The sequence below is a fragment of the Elephas maximus genome, chromosome 12 (genome assembly GCF_024166365.1).
Source record: "Elephas maximus indicus isolate mEleMax1 chromosome 12, mEleMax1 primary haplotype, whole genome shotgun sequence".
Lineage (NCBI taxonomy): Eukaryota > Metazoa > Chordata > Mammalia > Proboscidea > Elephantidae > Elephas > Elephas maximus.
The window spans coordinates 79,619,218-79,637,665 of NC_064830.1; the positions used below are offsets into that span (position 1 = coordinate 79,619,218).

The following is an 18,448-nucleotide window of genomic DNA, read 5'->3' on the forward strand; positions in this document are numbered from 1 at the left end:
AGATATACTGAATCAGAATCTACAGTTTAACAAGACCCCCAGGTGATTCTTATGTATAATAAATTTTGAGAACCAGTGTTCTACTAGTAGTAGCTCTCAGAATTGGTCTCTAAGCACTAGCATTAACAGCTCTTGGGAACTTGTTAGAAATGCAAATTTTAAGCAGGGATTCAAACTGGAACAAACTGATTCGAAGCTCTGGGCAGTAGCATAGCTGAGCAAGGTGAGCGTGGGCTAAGTTTCAGTGGCCTCTGGTCCATCTGCTGGGTGCCCTTGAGCAGAGAACTACCTGTACAACTCTACTTGGCGGCCCTGGTTGGGAGTAGGGGTTGCTGGAGCAGAAGAAAGCGCCTCTGCAGAGGCCATGAGGTGGGAGGGAGTGTGCACATTTGAGGAAGTGAGAGGGCCAGCATGGCTGGAGCACAAGGAGCAGAACTGGTGGAACAGGTGTCCAAGGATCTCTCAGTAAATATCAGCTGGGGCTAATGCACTATAGCATTATTCTCAAAAATTCACTTCCAAAACACCAAGGTCTCCTTAGAAACATCTAGACCTTTTTAGGAATTGCTGATTTTCAACTAGTGAAGGGAAATGATTTAAGGAGTATGATTCATTGGTGTTACATGGTTGAAATTTAGAGACTAAGGACAGTAGTGGGGGAGAGACACTGAATGTGGACGCAGGGAGCCCACCTGCCTCCTGTGGCCAGTCTCCAGCAAACGGAAATGCTCTCTTACAGCCAAGAGAGGCAAGAAGGGGTGAAAACGAAAACAGAACAAAAAACCAAACCAAAAAAAGCCACTACGTTATGCAAATAAAAATGGAAACCGAACATTAGGGCAAGGTTTCTAACAATGATACCCTCATGAGTGTGTAATTATCTCTCCAAAGAAGTGGAAGCCTCTCCTTTCCTAGGTCTTTTAGGAAGGGCCTGCCCCATCAGGGAGCCAGAGACTGGCAACAACGCTGTACTAGCTCAGAACGGTCTCGATAACTCCAGGGCTATTCCTGGCTTTGATTTCTTTGATTCTGGAATGATTCAAAAGAGCATTCATTCATTCAGACAAATATACTGTATCAAAGATTTTTGTGTGTGTGTGTTTCTTTAGTCAAAGTTCAGAGGGAAACAAAACCCCAGGTCCTGGAGAATCATGCATTGTTGGTACTTAGCTTTGCAGTCTGTGCCAGCCAGGCTGGGCATCTGCGAGTGTTTGCCCAGTTGAGGTGTGGTATGTCAGCACAGCATTGAGACTGGAGCCTGGGCTTTGGGGTTGGTTGGGTCTAGGCCCAGATCCTGACTAGGCCATCTACAAGCTGGGTGGCCTTGGCAGGTTAGCCACCCTCTCTTGTTGCCATCAAGTTGATTCCAACTCATGTTGACCCCATGTGTGCAGAGCAGAACTGTGCTCCATAGGGCTTTCGGAGGAAATGAACCTTTTGGAAGCAGATCGCCAGGCCTGTCTTACGAGGCACCTCTGGGTGGGTTTGAACTGCCAACCTTTCAGGTAGTTGTCGAGCGCTTAGCCATTTGCGCAACCAGGGACTCCTCTCTACACAATGAGAATGACTATAAGCTCAGTGATGGCTGTCATTAGGGAGGGCTGTGAGGCCTGAGCACTTGGGAAGCCTTCACTTGCAAAGTCATTTCTGGGGCGCCTGTCCTGGAGGTGGCCTCCATGGGATCCACACCCTTTCAGAGGTCTGTATTTTTGTACTGTATCTGAAAAGTCTTGGCCCTTGCTTTTCAGAAGTAGCTCTGCTTTGGGGAAACATAAAGACACAGAATTAAGGCAGAATTGCAAGACCTTGTCAGTAATTAGTGCTCATATAAAATGTGTAGAAAAAAAAAAATTTAACCATGATTTTTACATGTGGTATCTATGACCAAAAATTCCTTCATAAACTGAAAAATCTCACAAAGGCAGACACTGTAAACTGAACCTAGTGTTTGAGATAGTTTATTGCTTATTAAGATGTAGTAGCGGAACTGAAACATGAGTGAATTTAAACCACATTATCTGAGATAAATTCCAAGTTCTTTCAGAAAAGAGATGGACTACTTAATTTCCCTTCAGTAGAAAATCGGAAGTAGAGCCTTTTATTGTGCCTCAATTATAATGTAATATCCTGTGTCTCTTAAATTGTGTTACATAGTCTTATTGCAATAACATGTATGTTGCAACTTCAGGAATAACACACAATTTAGCAACCTGAGCCTGCCCGAGGAAGAGCAGGCTAACCAGTGATTTAAGATTATGGTGGTTAAAAAAAAAAAAAAACCATCTTGGATTTTAACATAAATAATGCTAACTCAACTCGAGCATATAAGCTTTTCTATCAAAACTGATATTGTTGTTGTCTAAGAATGGGGATGGACAAGGCACTTAATCAGAGAGAATGTGACGTGGTCAAAGGCGTTGCCAAGGCTGAAGCACGGATTCTTATGAGCATTTGACTGTTTTATTGCTTTTCAGTCCCCGGCCGCCAATCCCCCTCTCCCTTCTGCTGACAGAAGAGGAAGCAGTGCTCTTCATTCAGTCCTTCTGGAGAGGCTATCTGGTAAGAGTCATGTGTATTTGCAATTACAGCATTGGGCAGGCCCACAGGAAAACCCTTAGGTGAATTTGAAACACAGGATATTCTAACATCCAGAACTAGGAGTCTCTGAAAAACAGGTCTTAAACAGTGATTTAGAATTTTTACCAACATTTATTTTGCAATTATCACCGAAAGTAACTTTCAGCCTTTTAAGGTTGGGTTAACTGGTCTGTATTGCCAAAAAACATATATGGGGAATAATATATATTCAAGGAGCCCTGGTAGTGCAACAGTTAAGCATTTGGCTGCTAACTGAAAGGTTGGCGGTTAGAACCCACCCGGGGGCTCCATGGGAGAAAAAACCTGGCGATCTGCTCCAGTAAAGATGACAGGCTAGGAAGTCATATAGGGCAATTCTATTCTGTCACCTGAGATCACCACTATGAGTCAAAATCGACTCAATGGCACCTGATGACAACAACAATACATATTCATTTTAGGAAAAAATTAGGAAATTCAAATGACGCAAATAAAATTTTTGAGACACTGATAACTCTGTCGCCCAAAGATAATTATCATTAATGTTTTGGTGTAAAACTTACCAAACCTTGAAAATCTTTATACATAGATAACATGTGAATATTTAACATATAGAAAATAACCTCTTTTATAACTTGTCTCTTGCAAACATTTTCCTATTTGGGACTTTGAGATTATTTCCAGTCTTTCACTATTGTAACAAATGCTGCAAAACACAGGATTGTGCAGCTATCTTTGTACATTTGTCTGGTGGTTTATGTGGGAAGAATTCCTAGAAGTGGAATTTCTGGGTCAAAAGGGTGAGATCCTTTTTAAAAAAATTTTTTTGTGGTAATATATGTGTAACAAAAATTTGCTATTTTAACCATTTTAAGTGTACAATTCAGTGACATTCGTTACCTCCACCATATTGTGCAGCCATCACCACTTCTTTCCAAAGATTTTTCCGTCGCCCTAAACAGGAACTCAGTACCCCATTCGGTAATAACTTCTCATTGCTTTCTTCCTCCAACCCCTAGTAACCACTCATCTACTTTGGTCTCTATACATTTGCCTATTATAGATATTGCTTCTAACTGGGATCATATGATATTTGTCCTTTTGTGTCTGATGTATTTCATTCAGTGTAATATTTTCAAGATTCCTCTGTGCGTAGCACGTATCAGGACTGAATTTTGGTGAGTTCCCTTTATAAAGCTTCCGAGTCCTAATCCATGTTGCCGTGTGGCCCCTCAGGAAGAATGTGCCTGTTTCCATTCTCACCACGTAGGAGAGTGGCATATGGATCTCATGCTAAAATGGGTATATAACCTTTCCAATTTGACAATTAGAGTATCAGTGTTACCAAGCTGCCAAGCAAACAGGACCCTCCCATTCTGATCGGCCATACAGCCCCACCCAAGTCTGAGTGTCAGACATCAGTGACATGAGCTTAGATTTGAGATCAGTGGTGGCAAACTTTACACAGGAAAAGGCCCCAGTGGATTTACATGTAGGACAGAGATCTCCATACTGATGCACTTCTCAGAGCTTGTGCAGGAGAAATAAGCTGAAGTGACAGCACCAGCAAGAAGTTAATTATCCATCAAGAAGTAAGGTTAATACTAATGAGCTATAATCGATCAATCAATCAATACTTGTTATATGACCATTAAGTGGAACATATGGGCTATTCCTAATCACAGGAACTTACTGAGGCAAGAGTGCCCAGTCACTCCACTCCTTTTGTACTGGCCTCAGTCCTGGAGGTCAAGCGTGAAAGTTAAATAAAAAAAAAAAAAGGCTTGCACATTATAAAGAGCAGTCTGGTGTTCCCAGAGACTTAAAATCCTGTTATAAAACCTTCTATTACAGCTTGCAATTTAGATACAATCTTTGATGCCATAGGTTTTCAGCACTTCATACATATTTTATAAATGTGGTCTTTTTCCTTCATAATTGAACATCAGCATGTTAGTTTAAATCCAGTGATGTCCAACCAAGACTAATGACTTCTGACTTTCACAAGCCTCTTGATTTCCATCTTTGGATGGTATATGAATTATACCTGAACAAAACAAAGCAAATAAATAAACATTTTAGAAAAATAGTAATATAAGATGTGCCATCATTTTATTCCTTTTGACCATATGGTCTTCTGCTAGAAGTTCTTGATGTTTGGCCTGGTTTGGGCAGTGAAAATTAAACATCCTCCTATGACTAGCCAAAGAAATTTTCAGGGATTCACGAAATGTACCCTGGAAGTACTCTTATAGCACGTACTCACACAGGCTCTCCCTCTTCTTACCCACTCCCATGTAGTTTCTACTCTGCTCACCGTATAATTTTGAAACACAGAAATCCAACATCCTCACTTATCTAGCACAAAACTAGCTGAACACCTTATAAAACATATATATGTATTTAACTGGCCAAATTAACAGAAATGCCTCGTGATGTGAAAAGCTGTTTGCATGAACTCTAGCTTGTTGCTGCGAGTTTATAATTAGCTTCGAAAATAGGTTGCTGATATTTATTACTAGGCATTGAGTACTTGTGTAGAAGTAGACATTCTCTTGTTTATTCTATCAACACACTAATCTAGCGGCTGGAAAGCCAGATTGTTCCAACATACAAAACTGAGTGTTGTATTTTTTTAATCTATTTGGATATTGTGAATGAAATCTGGTCCTCTGAACACTCTTTTGTGAAGTGTGATTTGTAAAAAAGTCACAGTCTACTGCATCAAGTGTGAGCTTCTGTTTATGAAATGCTGGGTGCAATGGAGAAAATTCTGCTCTTTTGTGAAGTTCTCATGGGCCATAATGGATGGAAATGTCTTTAATGGTTTGGGAGGCAGAGACCAGAGAAAGCTGCTGAATTTTTATTCTGCCCAAAAAAGGCTTGTGGTGCTTGAGGCCTTCTGTCTCTTTGTTTAATTTTAGTCTAACTCCATGTTGACACCTATTTGTTGAGTTCGGTGATCCCCCCTCCTCCCAACATTGGCTCTCCTTCCAGACATTGTGACAGCTGATAATCACAAAGGCCATCAGTCATACCTGTCATGTGATGGTCAAAGACACAGAGCAAGGCTGCCTCAGCAGCTCCTGTTTGGACCTGCAAAATTAAAAACAAACAGAAAAAAGATGGAAGATCCTGATCTCTACCTGCAGAGAACAATAAGACTGTGTGCAGTTTTTCCTTACTTATTCATACCTTTGTCTACAGCTAACTGACTTGGGGTGAATGAGGTGACCCAGGGATAAATAGCATGGTGTAAGCTAAGACTAGGAGTTTTAAAGTTGGGCAGGCCCCACTCTGGCTGTAAGGGCCGACCTGTGCCAGTTTGGACATTTGAATATTGTATCCCCCTGGCTACCGGGATCAGGGACATCACTAGCGGGATATGGGGAATACAGACCTCACCAGGTAACACTGTCAGAGGGGGTGACACCAAAATGACTGTCTATAAAAATATCCCTGTAGTTAGTTATAACAAGGAAAACATTTTTTATAAGCCAGCTTACATGTATCAAAATACCTAAAGGTGTAACAAGAAAGAAAACTAACAATCATATACATTAAAATAAACAAGAAAAACATAAAGACTCAGCAAATACAAAATCAAGAACAATGAAAGAGATGAAAAGAAAATACATATAGAAAAATGACTCAGCACAGAAAATTAAGTGGAACAAAGAAACTGTCAACAACACACAAAAAAAGACATCAAAATGACAGCACCAAACTCATATTAATAATTATACTGAATGTAAATGGACTAAATGCACCAAAGAGAGAAAGTGGCAGAATGGATAAAAAAAAAAAACATGATCCATCTATATGCTGCCTACAAGAGACAGACCTTAGACATAAAGACACAAACAAACTAAAACTCAAAGGATGGAAAAAAACATATCAAGCGAACAACAATCAGAAAAGAGGAGAAGTGGCAATATTAATTTCTGACAAAATAGACTTTAAAGTAAAATTCACCACAAAGGATAAGGAAGGACACTATATAATGATTAAAGGGTCAGTACACCAGGAGGACATAGCCATATTAAATATTTATGCACCCAATGACAGGGCTCCTAAATACAGCAGCCAAGTATACTATTCCAACACACATGGAAAATTCTCCAGAATAGACTACATATTAGGCCATAAAACAAGCCTTAATAGAATCCAAAGCATCAAAATATTACAAAGCATCTTTTCAGACCATAAAGCCATAAAAGTAGAAATCAATAACAGAAAAAGCAGGCAAAAAAAAATCAAACACATGGAAACTGAACAACACTTTGCTAAAAAATTACTGAGTTACTGAAGAAATTAAGGACAGATAAAAAAAAATTCACAGAATCAAATGAGAATGAAAATACATCCTACCAGAACCTTTGGGACACAGCCAAAGCAGTGCTCACCGTGGTTTCAGGAGACATCTAAGTCAATTGGTATAATAAAATCTGTTAAGAAAACATTCTGCTTCCCACTTTGGACAGTGGCATCTGGGGCCTTAAACGCTAGCAAGCGACCATATAAGATGCATCAATTGGTCTCAACCCACCTGGATCAAAGGAGAATGAAGAACACCAAAGACACAAGGTAATTATAAGCCCAAGAGACGGAAAGGGCCACATAAACCAGAGACTCCATCAACCTGAGACCAGAAGAACTAGATGGTCCCTGGCTACAACCGATGACTGCCCTGACAGGGAACACAACAGAGAACCCCTGAGGGAGTAGGAGGGCAGTGGGATACAGACCTCAAATTCTGGTAAAAAGATCAGACTTAATGGTCTGACTGAGACTAGAAGGACCCTGGAGGTCATGGTCCCCAGACCTTCTGTTAGCCCAACACAGGAACCATTCCCAAAGCCAACTCTTCAGACAGGGGTTGGACCGGACTATGGGATAGAAAATGATACTGGTGAAGAGTGAGCTTCATGGATCAAGTAGACACATGAGATTGTGTGGGCAGCTCCTGTCTGGAGGGGAGATGAGAGGGCAGAGGTGGTCAGAAGCTGGCCTAATGGACACGAAAGTAGAGAGTGCAAGAAAGGAGTATGCTGTCTCACTAGAGGGAGAGCAACTAGGAGTATATACCAAGGTGCATATAAATTTTTGTATAAGAGATTGACTTGATTTGTCAACTTTCACTTAAAACACAATAAAAATTAAAAGTAAATAAAAAGAAATGAAATGGTGGATAATCACAACAGACCCAATTGAAATGAAAAGAATCATAACAGAATTACTATGAAAAATTGTACTCTAACGAATTTGAAAACCTAACAGAAATGGACAAATTTTTAGAAGCACACTGCCTACCTAAACTAACACAGAGGTAGAACAGCTAAAAACACCTGTAACAAAAGAAGAGATTGAAAATGTAATTAAAAAAACTCCCAACAACAACAACAAAAAAGCCGTGGCCCTGATGGCTTCACTGGAGAATTCTACCCAACTTGCAGAGAAGAGTTAATACCACTACTACTAAAGAATTTCAGAGCATAGAAAAGGATGGAATACTCCCAAACTCATTCTATAAAGCCAGCATATTCCTGATACCAAAACCAGGTAAAGACACCACACACACAAAAAAAAGAAAATCACAGACCAATATCCCTCATGAACTTAGATGCAAAAATCCTCAATGAAGTTCTAGGCAATAGAATTCAACAACATATCAAAAAAAAAAAAATAATAACTCACCATGACCAAGTGGGATTCATACCAGGTATGCAGGGATGGTTCAACATTAGAAAAACAATCAATGTAATCTATCATATAAACAAAACAAAAGGGCAAGAACCACATGATCTTATCAATTGACGCAGAAAAGGCATTTGACAAAGTTCAAATCCCATTCATGATAAAAACTCTCAGCAAGATAGGAATAGAAGGAAAATTCCTCAACATAATAAAGGGCATTTATAAAAAGCCAACAGCCAGCATCATCCTAATTGGAGAGTGCCTGAAAGCATTACACTTGAGAATGGGAACCAGACAAGGATGCCCTTTATCACCACTCTTATTCATCATTGCGCTGGAGGTCCTAGCCAGAGCAATTAGGCTAGAAAAATTAAGTGCATATAGATTGGTAAGGAAGAAATAAAAGTATCTGTATTTGCAGATGATATGATCTTATACACAGAAAACCCTAAAAAAATCCATAAGAAAACTACTAGAACTAATAGAAGAGTTCAGCAAAGTATCAGGATGCAAGATAAACATACAAAAATAAGTTGGATTCCTCTACACTGACAAAAAGAACATCGAAGAGGAAATCACCAACTCAATACCATTTACAATAGCTCCCAAGAAGATAAAATACTTAGGAATAAATCTAACCAGAGATGTAAAAGACCTACGCAAAGAAAATTACGAGACACTACTGTAAGAAACCAAAAGAGACCTACCTAAGTGGAAAAACATAACCTTGCTCACGAATAGGAAGACTCAACATTGTGAAAATGTCTATTCTACCCAAAGTGATCTATAGATACAATGCAATCCAGATCCAGATTCCAATGGCATTTTTTAATGAGATGGAGAAAATCAACTTTATATAGAAAGGGAAGAGGCCCCAGATAAGTAAAGTATTACTGAAGAAGAAGAACAAAATGGGAGGCCTCACACTACCTGATTTTAGAACCTATTATACCATCACAGTAGTCAAAACAGCCTGGTACTGGTACAACAACAGATACATAGACCAATGGAAGAGAATTGAGAATCCAGGCGTAAAATCATCCACCTACGAGCAGCTGATATTTGACAAAGGCCCAAAGTCTGTTAACTGGGGAAAAGACAGTTTCTGTAACAAACGGTGCTGGCATAACTGGATATCCATCTGCCAAAAAAAGGAAACAAGACCCATACCTGACACCATGCACAAAAACTAACTCAAAATGGATCAAAGACCTAAATATAAAATCTAAAACGATAAAGATCATGAAAGAAAAAATAGGGACAATGCTAGTAGCCCTAATACGTGGCGTAAACAGAATAGAAAACATTATTAACAATGCACAAACACCAGAAGAGAAACTAGATAACTGGAAACTCCTAAAAATCAAACACTTATCCTTATCCAAAGACTTCACAAAAAGAGTACAGAGACAACCTACAGACAGGGAAAAAATTTTTGGCTACGACAAATCTGATCAGCGTCTAATCTCTAAAATATAGAAGATACTGCAAAACCTCAACAACAAAAAGAAAATAACCCAATTAAAAAATGGGCAAAGGTTATGAATAGCTGCTTCACCAAAGAAGACAATCGGGGGGCTAACAAATAAGAAAATGCTCACTATCATTTGCCATTAGAGAAATGCAAATCAAAACTACGATGAGATACTATCTCACCCCAACAAGGCTAGCATTAATCCAAAACACACAAAATAATAAATGTTGGAGGGGGTGTGGAGAGACTGGAACACTTATACACTATTGGTGGGAATGTAAAATGGTACAACCACTTTGGAAATCAATTTGGTGCTTCCTTAAAAAGCTGGAAATAGAACTACCATAGGATCCAGCAATCCCACTCTCTGGAATATATCCTACAGAAATAATAGCCATCACACAAATAGATATATACACACCCATGTTCATTGCAGCACTGTTCACAATAGCAAAAGGATGGAAACAACCAAGGTGCCCATCAACAGATGAATGGATAAGCAAATTGTGGTATATTCACCCAATGGAATACTACACAATGATAAAGAACAGTGATGAATCTGTGAAACATCTCATAATGTGGATGAATCCGGAAAGCATTAAAGCATTATGCTGAGTGAAATTAGTCAGTGGCAAAAGGAGAAATAGTGTATGAGACCACTATTATAAGAACTCAAGAAAAGGTTTAAACACAGAAGAAAACATTCTTTGATGGTTAGGACAGTGGGGAGGGAGGGAGAGGGGTTTTCTCTGACTAGGTAGTAAAAAATTATTTTAGGTGAAGGAAAGGACAACACACAGTACGGGGGACGTCAGCACAACTGGACTAAACGAAAAGCTAGGAAGTTTCCTGAATACAACCAAACTCTTCAAGGGGACAGAGTAGCAGGGGCAGGGGTCTGGGGACCATGGTTTCAGAGAACATCTAGGTCAACTGGTATAACAAAGTGTATTAACCAAATGCTCTGCATCCCACTTCGGTGAGTGGTATCTGGGTCTTGAAAGCTAGCAACTAGCCATCTAAGATGCATCAATTGGTCCCAGCCCACCTGGAGCAAAGAGAATGAAGAACACCAAAGACATAAGGAAAATATGAGCCCAAGAGACAGAAAGGGCCACATAAACCAGAGACTCCATCAGCCCAAGACCCAAAGATCTAGTGTTCAGCTACCACCAATGACTGCCCTAGACAGGGAACACAACAGAGTGTCCCTGATGGAGCAGGAGAAAAGTATGGGGCAGAACTCAAATTCTAGCAAAAAGACCAGACTTGATGGTCTGACTGAGTGTGGAGAGACCCCAGAAGACATAGCCCTCATACTCTCTGTTAGCCTAGAAGTAAAACCATTCTTGAAGCCGAGTCTTCAGACAAAGATTACACTGGAGAATAAGACATAAAATGATACTGGTGAAGAGTGTGCTTCTTGGCTCAAGTAGATAAAAAAAAAAAAATTTTTTTTTTTTTTTTAATCTACATGAGACTAAGTGGACAGCTCCTGTCCGGAGGCAAAATGAGAAGGCAGAAGGGGACAGGAGCTGGCTGAATGGACACGGAAAATACAGGGTGGAGAGGAGTGTGCTGTCACATTGTGGGGAGAGCAAGTAGGGTCACATAACAATGTGTGTGTAAGTTTTTGTATGAGAAACTGACTGAAATTGTAAACTTTCACTTAAAGCACAATAAAAAATAATATATATACCCAAAGGCTAAAACTCTATGTGAATTTATGTTTTGAACTTTCTGATGCGCTCCAGTCAGAGTTGTCATTATTACTCAATTACAATGACACTTCGAATCGCGTGGTTTTATCTGCATGCGCTACAAGCATGCACTGTTGTTTTCATTGCTGTTGATTGTGCCAAATTTTCTGGTGTTCTAGCTACAATATTGTGGTAATTAGTATTTGTGAACCTATATCAATAACTTTTTTGAGAATGAAGTAGTAACTAAAGGAAAAGAAGGAGTGATATATGGGAATTACAATTTATGGGTAACATTTAGTACAAAAAACATTGCTAAGGATTCTGTATGGTCTGGTATGGGAGGAGGTCCATGTGTGTGGGGGAGGAGGGTGACACTGTGAGTTACTGCACTGGGTGACACAAAACCCTAGTGACGCCACTGACCGGGATTAATTCAGGAATGGGCATGGGACCTAAATCAGGCCAGTCAGATCCAGTGAGACCCAGTTCTGGGTTCGCTTTGGAGTTGTTGGGAAAAAGAAGCTCTCTTTGCGTTGGGGCTGCTGAGAGGCCAGGCAGTCAGTCTGGGGCTTCTGGCAGCCATCTTGCCCCCGCATGAGAAGTGAAGTGAAGGCAGAGGCAAGCAGAGCAGAGAGGCTGGACCCTGATGACATTGCTTGAGCACCTGGATTCAGCTATACCAGTGAATCTAGATGGATTTCTGTCACTTAAAACCAAGAGTCTTGACAATCAAAATTTCAATATAGAAATTTCTATACTCTTGCTTATCAGCACATAAAGGAAGATATTGGCACAAAATGAACACCTGGATCCACTTGTGCAGAGCAGTGATCTCAGCTTGTCCCCGAGAAGGGCTGTGGCCTGCATCAGCTGGAGGCTGGGTCTCACTGGATCTGACTGGCCTGATTTGGGTCCTATGCCCCTTCCTGAATTAATCCCGGTCAGTGGTGTCACTAGGTTTGTGTTGCCCAGTGTGGTGACTCACGGTGTCACCCTCCTCCCCCACACACATGAACCTCCTTCCATACCAGGCTGGAGAAAAGCCTGTCCCAAGGAGCACATTTTTCTCATACAATATCTGTTGCTTTTTATTATTGAAATAATATCAATTGTGGAAAAAACAGATAATGCATATAAGTTTTTAAAATTATATGGTAGTGTTTATCCTTCTAGAACATTCTCCTATTCATATTGTTATAATTAAATAGATTAGCACAAATTTATGATGTTAAACACATTTATTTTAATTTTTTTTTACCTGCGCTCTTCCTTTAATAATATATTGAGAATATCTTCCTTTGTCAGTACACGAAGACCTACCTCAAAAATCTGAATGGCTCTATGATATTTCTTTTGATGATTGCACTGAATCATAACTTCTTTAACCATAGTTGGTTGGACATTCTAGTTTTCTCTCTTGTTATAAACTATATTATGGAAGATATCACTGTTCATATATCTTTGCACATCTGTTTGATTATAAGACACACTACTAGAATAATATAGCAATTACTAGAAGTGGAATTGATGGCTTAGAGTAAGCATGTTTTTTTCAGAGTTTTGACAGTTATCGCTAAATTACCTTTTAGAGAGGCTAGAATCTAGCCTCTAGACCAATTTACATGCCCACCAGCAATGTATGTATGTGGGCCTTAGGAGTAGGTTTTGGTAGGGGAGTGAAGAGAGGAAAAAGAAAGCAGTTGGGAGCATGAAGCGTGTCTAGGGAGGGTGGAGTTGTGTGGGCACTGCACTTGACAGAATGAGGAGGTAGGGCCATTATGTTCAGTTGTATGGGTTGTGCACTACATAACTCTGGGGGCCACCATTCACAGTCATGTTCATCAGACCCATGGGGTTTCCAGAAGCGTGGGAAATGGTGGTTCAGTGACCACTTATTATATTTAATCTTACTGCCTGGGGAACTCCTTCCTAGCCTATAGGTGGTATAACCCTCCTAACAGTTGGCTGGATGAGATAGTGGAGATTGTGTCTGTGGCACAACCCAGAAGCACCACTCTTTTAATCTAGAGCCTGAGAGTTTTATTCCTGAAATCGTGCAGCACCTTTCAGATTAGATTTTAAAAATGGAAATAATTAGTATGCAATAATATAGTAATTATAGAATGAATATTGGTATATTTACTCAATGGAATATTAGCAGACGCTAAAAATAATAAACATAGGGAGTGATAACAAGATGGAAACGTTCCATAATATACTAAGTGAAAACAAAGTAAAACGTTTTATATGCAGACAGGTTATAATTATGAAAAATAAGGACTCATGTAGAAAATAGGCTAGAAAGTAATATATAAAAACATAATTTTGGTTGTTTGGAGGTAGGATAAGTGGTAATGTTTTTACTCCCTTTTTATACTTTTCTCTATTTTTCAAATTATCTACAAAGAATATATATGTTGTTTTTACAAAGGAAGGACAACTCTTTTAAAAGATTTAGAAAGCAATACTAATTCAACCATAATAATTTTCCACCCTTCCTTCTTTAGTTAAAATATGGTATCATTCAACTATTTTTTTCCTGAACCTTTTTAGAACTGTGTGCATGTGTGTGTCTAAGCATGCAAAAGTTTCTGAAACAATAATAAAATTCAGAAAATGTTCTTTATTTTAATCCAATTTTTAAAATAAAAATACTCATACTCAGTTCATTCTGAAATTTCAAAATCCTATTGTTTTCTGTTCTATTGTCTTCATAATAGTTTGGTTTCAGCTGTGTGTGTGTGATATTTTTAATTGCGAGGAAGTTTGACTATTTTGCCTGTGGATCTCCTGTTATAGTCTTAACTGGTGAGACATAACAGACCACAAGTCAGCTGGACAATAATTTGATTTCACGAACAGAGAAAGCACCTTTTCACACCACGTGTGTTAGACATCTTTCAGGAAAACCTGTTTGATCGGTTGACCGTCTAAATGGTGGGGGTGAAATATTGGCATGTCTTTCCTCAGAGCATTCTGAGGACTTAATAAAAAGTAGTAGGTATTTAAATGTGTTTTGATTCGATATAACTTAATTTTTTCCCCTGAAAAACCCCTCCTTTCTATTTAGAGGTAACCTCGGAGGCAAAAAAAAAAAAAATTTTTTTTTTTTTTCGGAGGCGGAAATGGTTAATGTGCTTGGCTACTAACCAAAAGGTTGGTGGTTTGAGTCTACCCAGAGGTGCCTTGGGAGAAAGACCTGGTGATCTCCTTCCTGATCACAACCATTGAAAACTCTGTGGGGCACAGTTCTACTCTGACACACATGGAGTCACCAGGAGTTGCAATCGACTCAACGGCAACTGGTTTGGTTTTTGGTTTATATAGTTAAGTAGAAAATGGATGACAAAAACAGCCCTGGATAAAAACCAAGTAACTACAAAAGGGCTCTTCAAAGAATACAAGGAAAAGGTTTTGTAGTTCCTCCCATATTTTTTTTTACCGAAAGCGGAAGTTCCGTCTTGAGTCTCTGCATTGAAGAAGAGAAAAATGTCTCCACTTCGGGCAGCAGGCATGGCAATTTTTTTTTTTTGAAAATTTACTTGAAGTTCCAATACTAGCCTTAACTGTATTGTTCGTAAAAGCTATGGCTGAATCGAAAGACAGGTTTTACTCTTCCTGTGTAAAACATGCCTTATAGCAAACTTGTTCATAACTTGGGTTCTGACGACAGACAGACCTGTTTGAATCCTGGTATGTCCAGTTACTATAACCTCTGGTAGGTTATTTAACTTCTGAGCCACAATCTCCTGTTTGCAAAATGGGAATAATAATACTTCCTGCCTATGAAGATTGAATCAGATGGTTAGTCTACAAAAGGGGCTTAGCACAGTGCCTGGCACATAGTAAATCCACAGGAAATGTTAGCTCTTATCATCATGAGGTCTCTGGGTGACACAAATGGTTTGACTCGGTTACTAACTGAAAGATTAGAACCCATCCACTGGTTCCATGGAAGAAAGGCCTGGCGATCTGCTTCCATAAAGATTACAGCCAAGAAAACCCTGCGGAGCTCAGTTCTACTCTCTAACACATGAATCACCACGAGTAGGAATTGCCTTGATGGCAACAGGGTTTTTATTATTATCATCATTATTGTTACAATCTCTATTTTCTTTAATATGGCATTTAAAAAAAAGCCAGCCTAGAAGCCTCCTTGCATTTCCTCAAGGACACCAAGCATGCTCCTGTCTCAGGGGCTTTGCACTTGTTCTTTGTTCTCTCGGCTATGACTGTCAATAACAGTGTCTTCCCTTGCTTCATTCAGGGCTTTTCTTGGATGTCATTCCTGGTCACCCTTTTAAAAATAGCATCCCCTCATCACTCTCCCTCTTACTCTGCTTTATTTTCTTCCTGTCACTTATCAACTATCTGACATTATATTAGATATTCCAGAAACCCTGGCAGTGTAGTGGTTAAGAGCTATGGCTGCTAACCAAAAGGTTGGCAGTTTGAATCCATCAGATGCTCCTTGGGAACTCCATGCAGCAGTTCTACTCTGTCCTAAAGGGTTGCTATGAGTCAGATAGATACTCACTCATTTATCTATTGAAACCTAGTGGCCCTCAATAAATATTTGAATGAATGACTGAATCGCTTAAATGATCTCTGTAATGAGGGTTTTTGAGAGCATACTAAGAGCGAACTGTATTGTTCTGTTTTATAAGTCTTTCTCTGGGACTTATGTAGGAGCTTAAACGTGGAGTTTTGTGGGGAGCTGCTTATGTACCAGGGTCCTTGAATTCAACAGCTGTGCTTGTTAATCCCCCAAGCAATGACACTTGAGAAAAGTATATTAGCTTTACTGTTGGCTTTTGTCAACCACCTCTTAACCAAGCCTTATCATGCTGAGAAATGAAGTGTGCTGTTGGAAATTATGATTCCCCCAAGTGGGATTGAAAGGAGAGCTCCAGCTGACGAGAAGTAAAGGCTCACCGGGGCATATTTAGTTCATCTGAGTATGAAATGGGAAGGGTTTTCTTCATTGGGAATGTTTCTTTCTGTGGCTGATATCTGCTGGCAGGTGGGTAGACTTTGCCAGCACAAGTCAGACATTGTATTGTGCAAAAGGAATGCGAACAGTGGGGCACTGGATCAGATTACCAGCAGGGTCCCCTGTCGGTGGTGCGCATCCATCTCTCTGGGAACCCAGAAGGCCTGTGGTTCACTTTGACGTGACGAGCAGTCTTTGCCCAGGACTGTGGAGCAGGAACTCCATCTGGAAGGATTTATCTTCTCTGTGGAATCCTGTTGTCATTTGCTGGCTCAAGAATGCACTTTCAGCCCATTTTCACTACCAAATTAGCTTCCAAACCAGAAAATTCAACCTGGACAAGGGCTTTTCTTTAGGCCATCTCAGATGTATTTGTGAAACTTAGCTTGTAACTATGTTGCTCAAGGCCACCAATTTGGAATCCATTTTGAACATTTTGTAACGTGTGGGAAATGTTTATAAACTGTTAGGGAGGTTAAGGCCCCCTATCCAAATCCCACTAAGCACATGGAATAAAATAACTAAACTTTTCAAGGCCCTGCTTTTATGCAGAGGATTCAGATGTTAGATCTTTACTTTCTAAGTGGAATGCTTACAAGAATGGCTTTTGCCAGCCCTTCTACCGTTCCACTCAAATAAACCTGTTGCGTCGAGTCAATTCCGACTCACAGGGACCCTATAGGTCAGAGTAGAACTGCTCCATCGAGTTTCCAAGGGGCGCCTGGTGGATATGAACTGCTGACCTTATGGTTAGCAGCTGTAGCACTTAACCACTACGCCACCAGGGTTTCCACTCAAATAGAGGCCTTTTATATATGCTCTTGGAAACCCTGGTGGCATAGTGGTTAAGTGCTATGGCTGCTAACCAAGAGGTTGGCAGTTCAAATCTGCCAGGCACTCCTTGGAAACTCTATAGGAGAGTTCTACTCTGTCCTGTAGTGTTGCTATGAGTCAAAATCGACTCGACAGCAGTGGGTTTGGTTTTTGGTACATCTACTTTTGTGATTTTTGACATGTGACTTCATTTGGTCACTCTTTTATGTGACAAACTTGAAATCAAGTCTTCTACCTACATGTCCTGGGTGCTGCAGAAATAGAGCTCATCGGTCCCTAGAGGACCTATAACAAGAAGAATGATAATAATAGAGAATTCTACTGTTTTGAGCACTTGCTATGTGCCAGGAACTGTGCCTAGCATTTTACAAGCATTTTTTTCTTTATGCTTCATGACTACCCTATGAAGTAGGCTGGTATGTACTTACTATTATCTCATGTATAGAGAAACAAACCAAGGCCTAGGAACTTTAAGTGACTTGCTCAATATCACAGCGATAAGTGGCAGAGGCAGAGTTCAAGGCTGGGTCTGACTCTCCTCAGGACCATAGCGTTCTCTGTCTCTGTCTCTTTCTGTCAGTCTCTTCTCATTCTGATTCTTTCTTTTAAACCATTTTGTATTCCTACCAAAAATGTTATGAGGGTTCCAGTTGCTCCCTGTCTTCATCAACAGTTGGTATGATCAGCCTTTTTAATTTTAGCCATTATAGTGGGTGTGTAGTAGTATCTTCTTGTGGGTGTGTCTGTGTATGTGTGTTTTAATTAGATTTATTAAAGTATACATTAAGTGCAGTAAAATTCATCCTTTTTAATGTACAGTTCTCCGATTTTTGACAAATGCATGTGGTCATCTAACCACCATGGTAATCATTTATACCTCCCAAAATTCCCTCATATTGCCCATTTGTAGTCAGCCTCTGCTCCTGCCCCTAGTCACTGGAAACCACTGATCTGTTTTCTGCCTCTATAGTTTTGCCTTTTCCAGAATGTCAGATAAATGGATTCACACACTATATAGACTTTGAGTCTGGCTTTCGTCACTCAGCCTAATGCATTTGGATTTCTTCCATGTGGCTGTGTGTATAAGCAGTTTGTTCCTTGTTATTACTGAGGAGTATTCCATTGTAGAACCTCAACAAGAAAAGAGGCATTGTCTTAGTCATCTAGTGC

At 39.8% G+C, this 18,448-nt stretch overlaps 1 protein-coding gene across 7 annotated transcripts in view; it reads left to right on the forward strand.

The window, feature by feature from the left end:
- Positions 1–18,448, forward strand: part of IQCK (IQ motif containing K) — a 271,465-nt gene that overhangs the window by 76,469 nt on the left and 176,548 nt on the right. For 6 of the 7 annotated variants that reach the window (XM_049904899.1, XM_049904892.1, XM_049904893.1 and 3 more), the window contains exon 7: positions 2,475–2,559. The exons of the other annotated variant lie outside the window; for it this stretch is intronic. In XM_049904899.1, the coding sequence (XP_049760856.1) occupies positions 2,475–2,559 (85 nt within the window). The remainder of the gene's footprint in view (positions 1–2,474; positions 2,560–18,448) is intronic. 7 annotated transcript variants of the gene reach the window in all.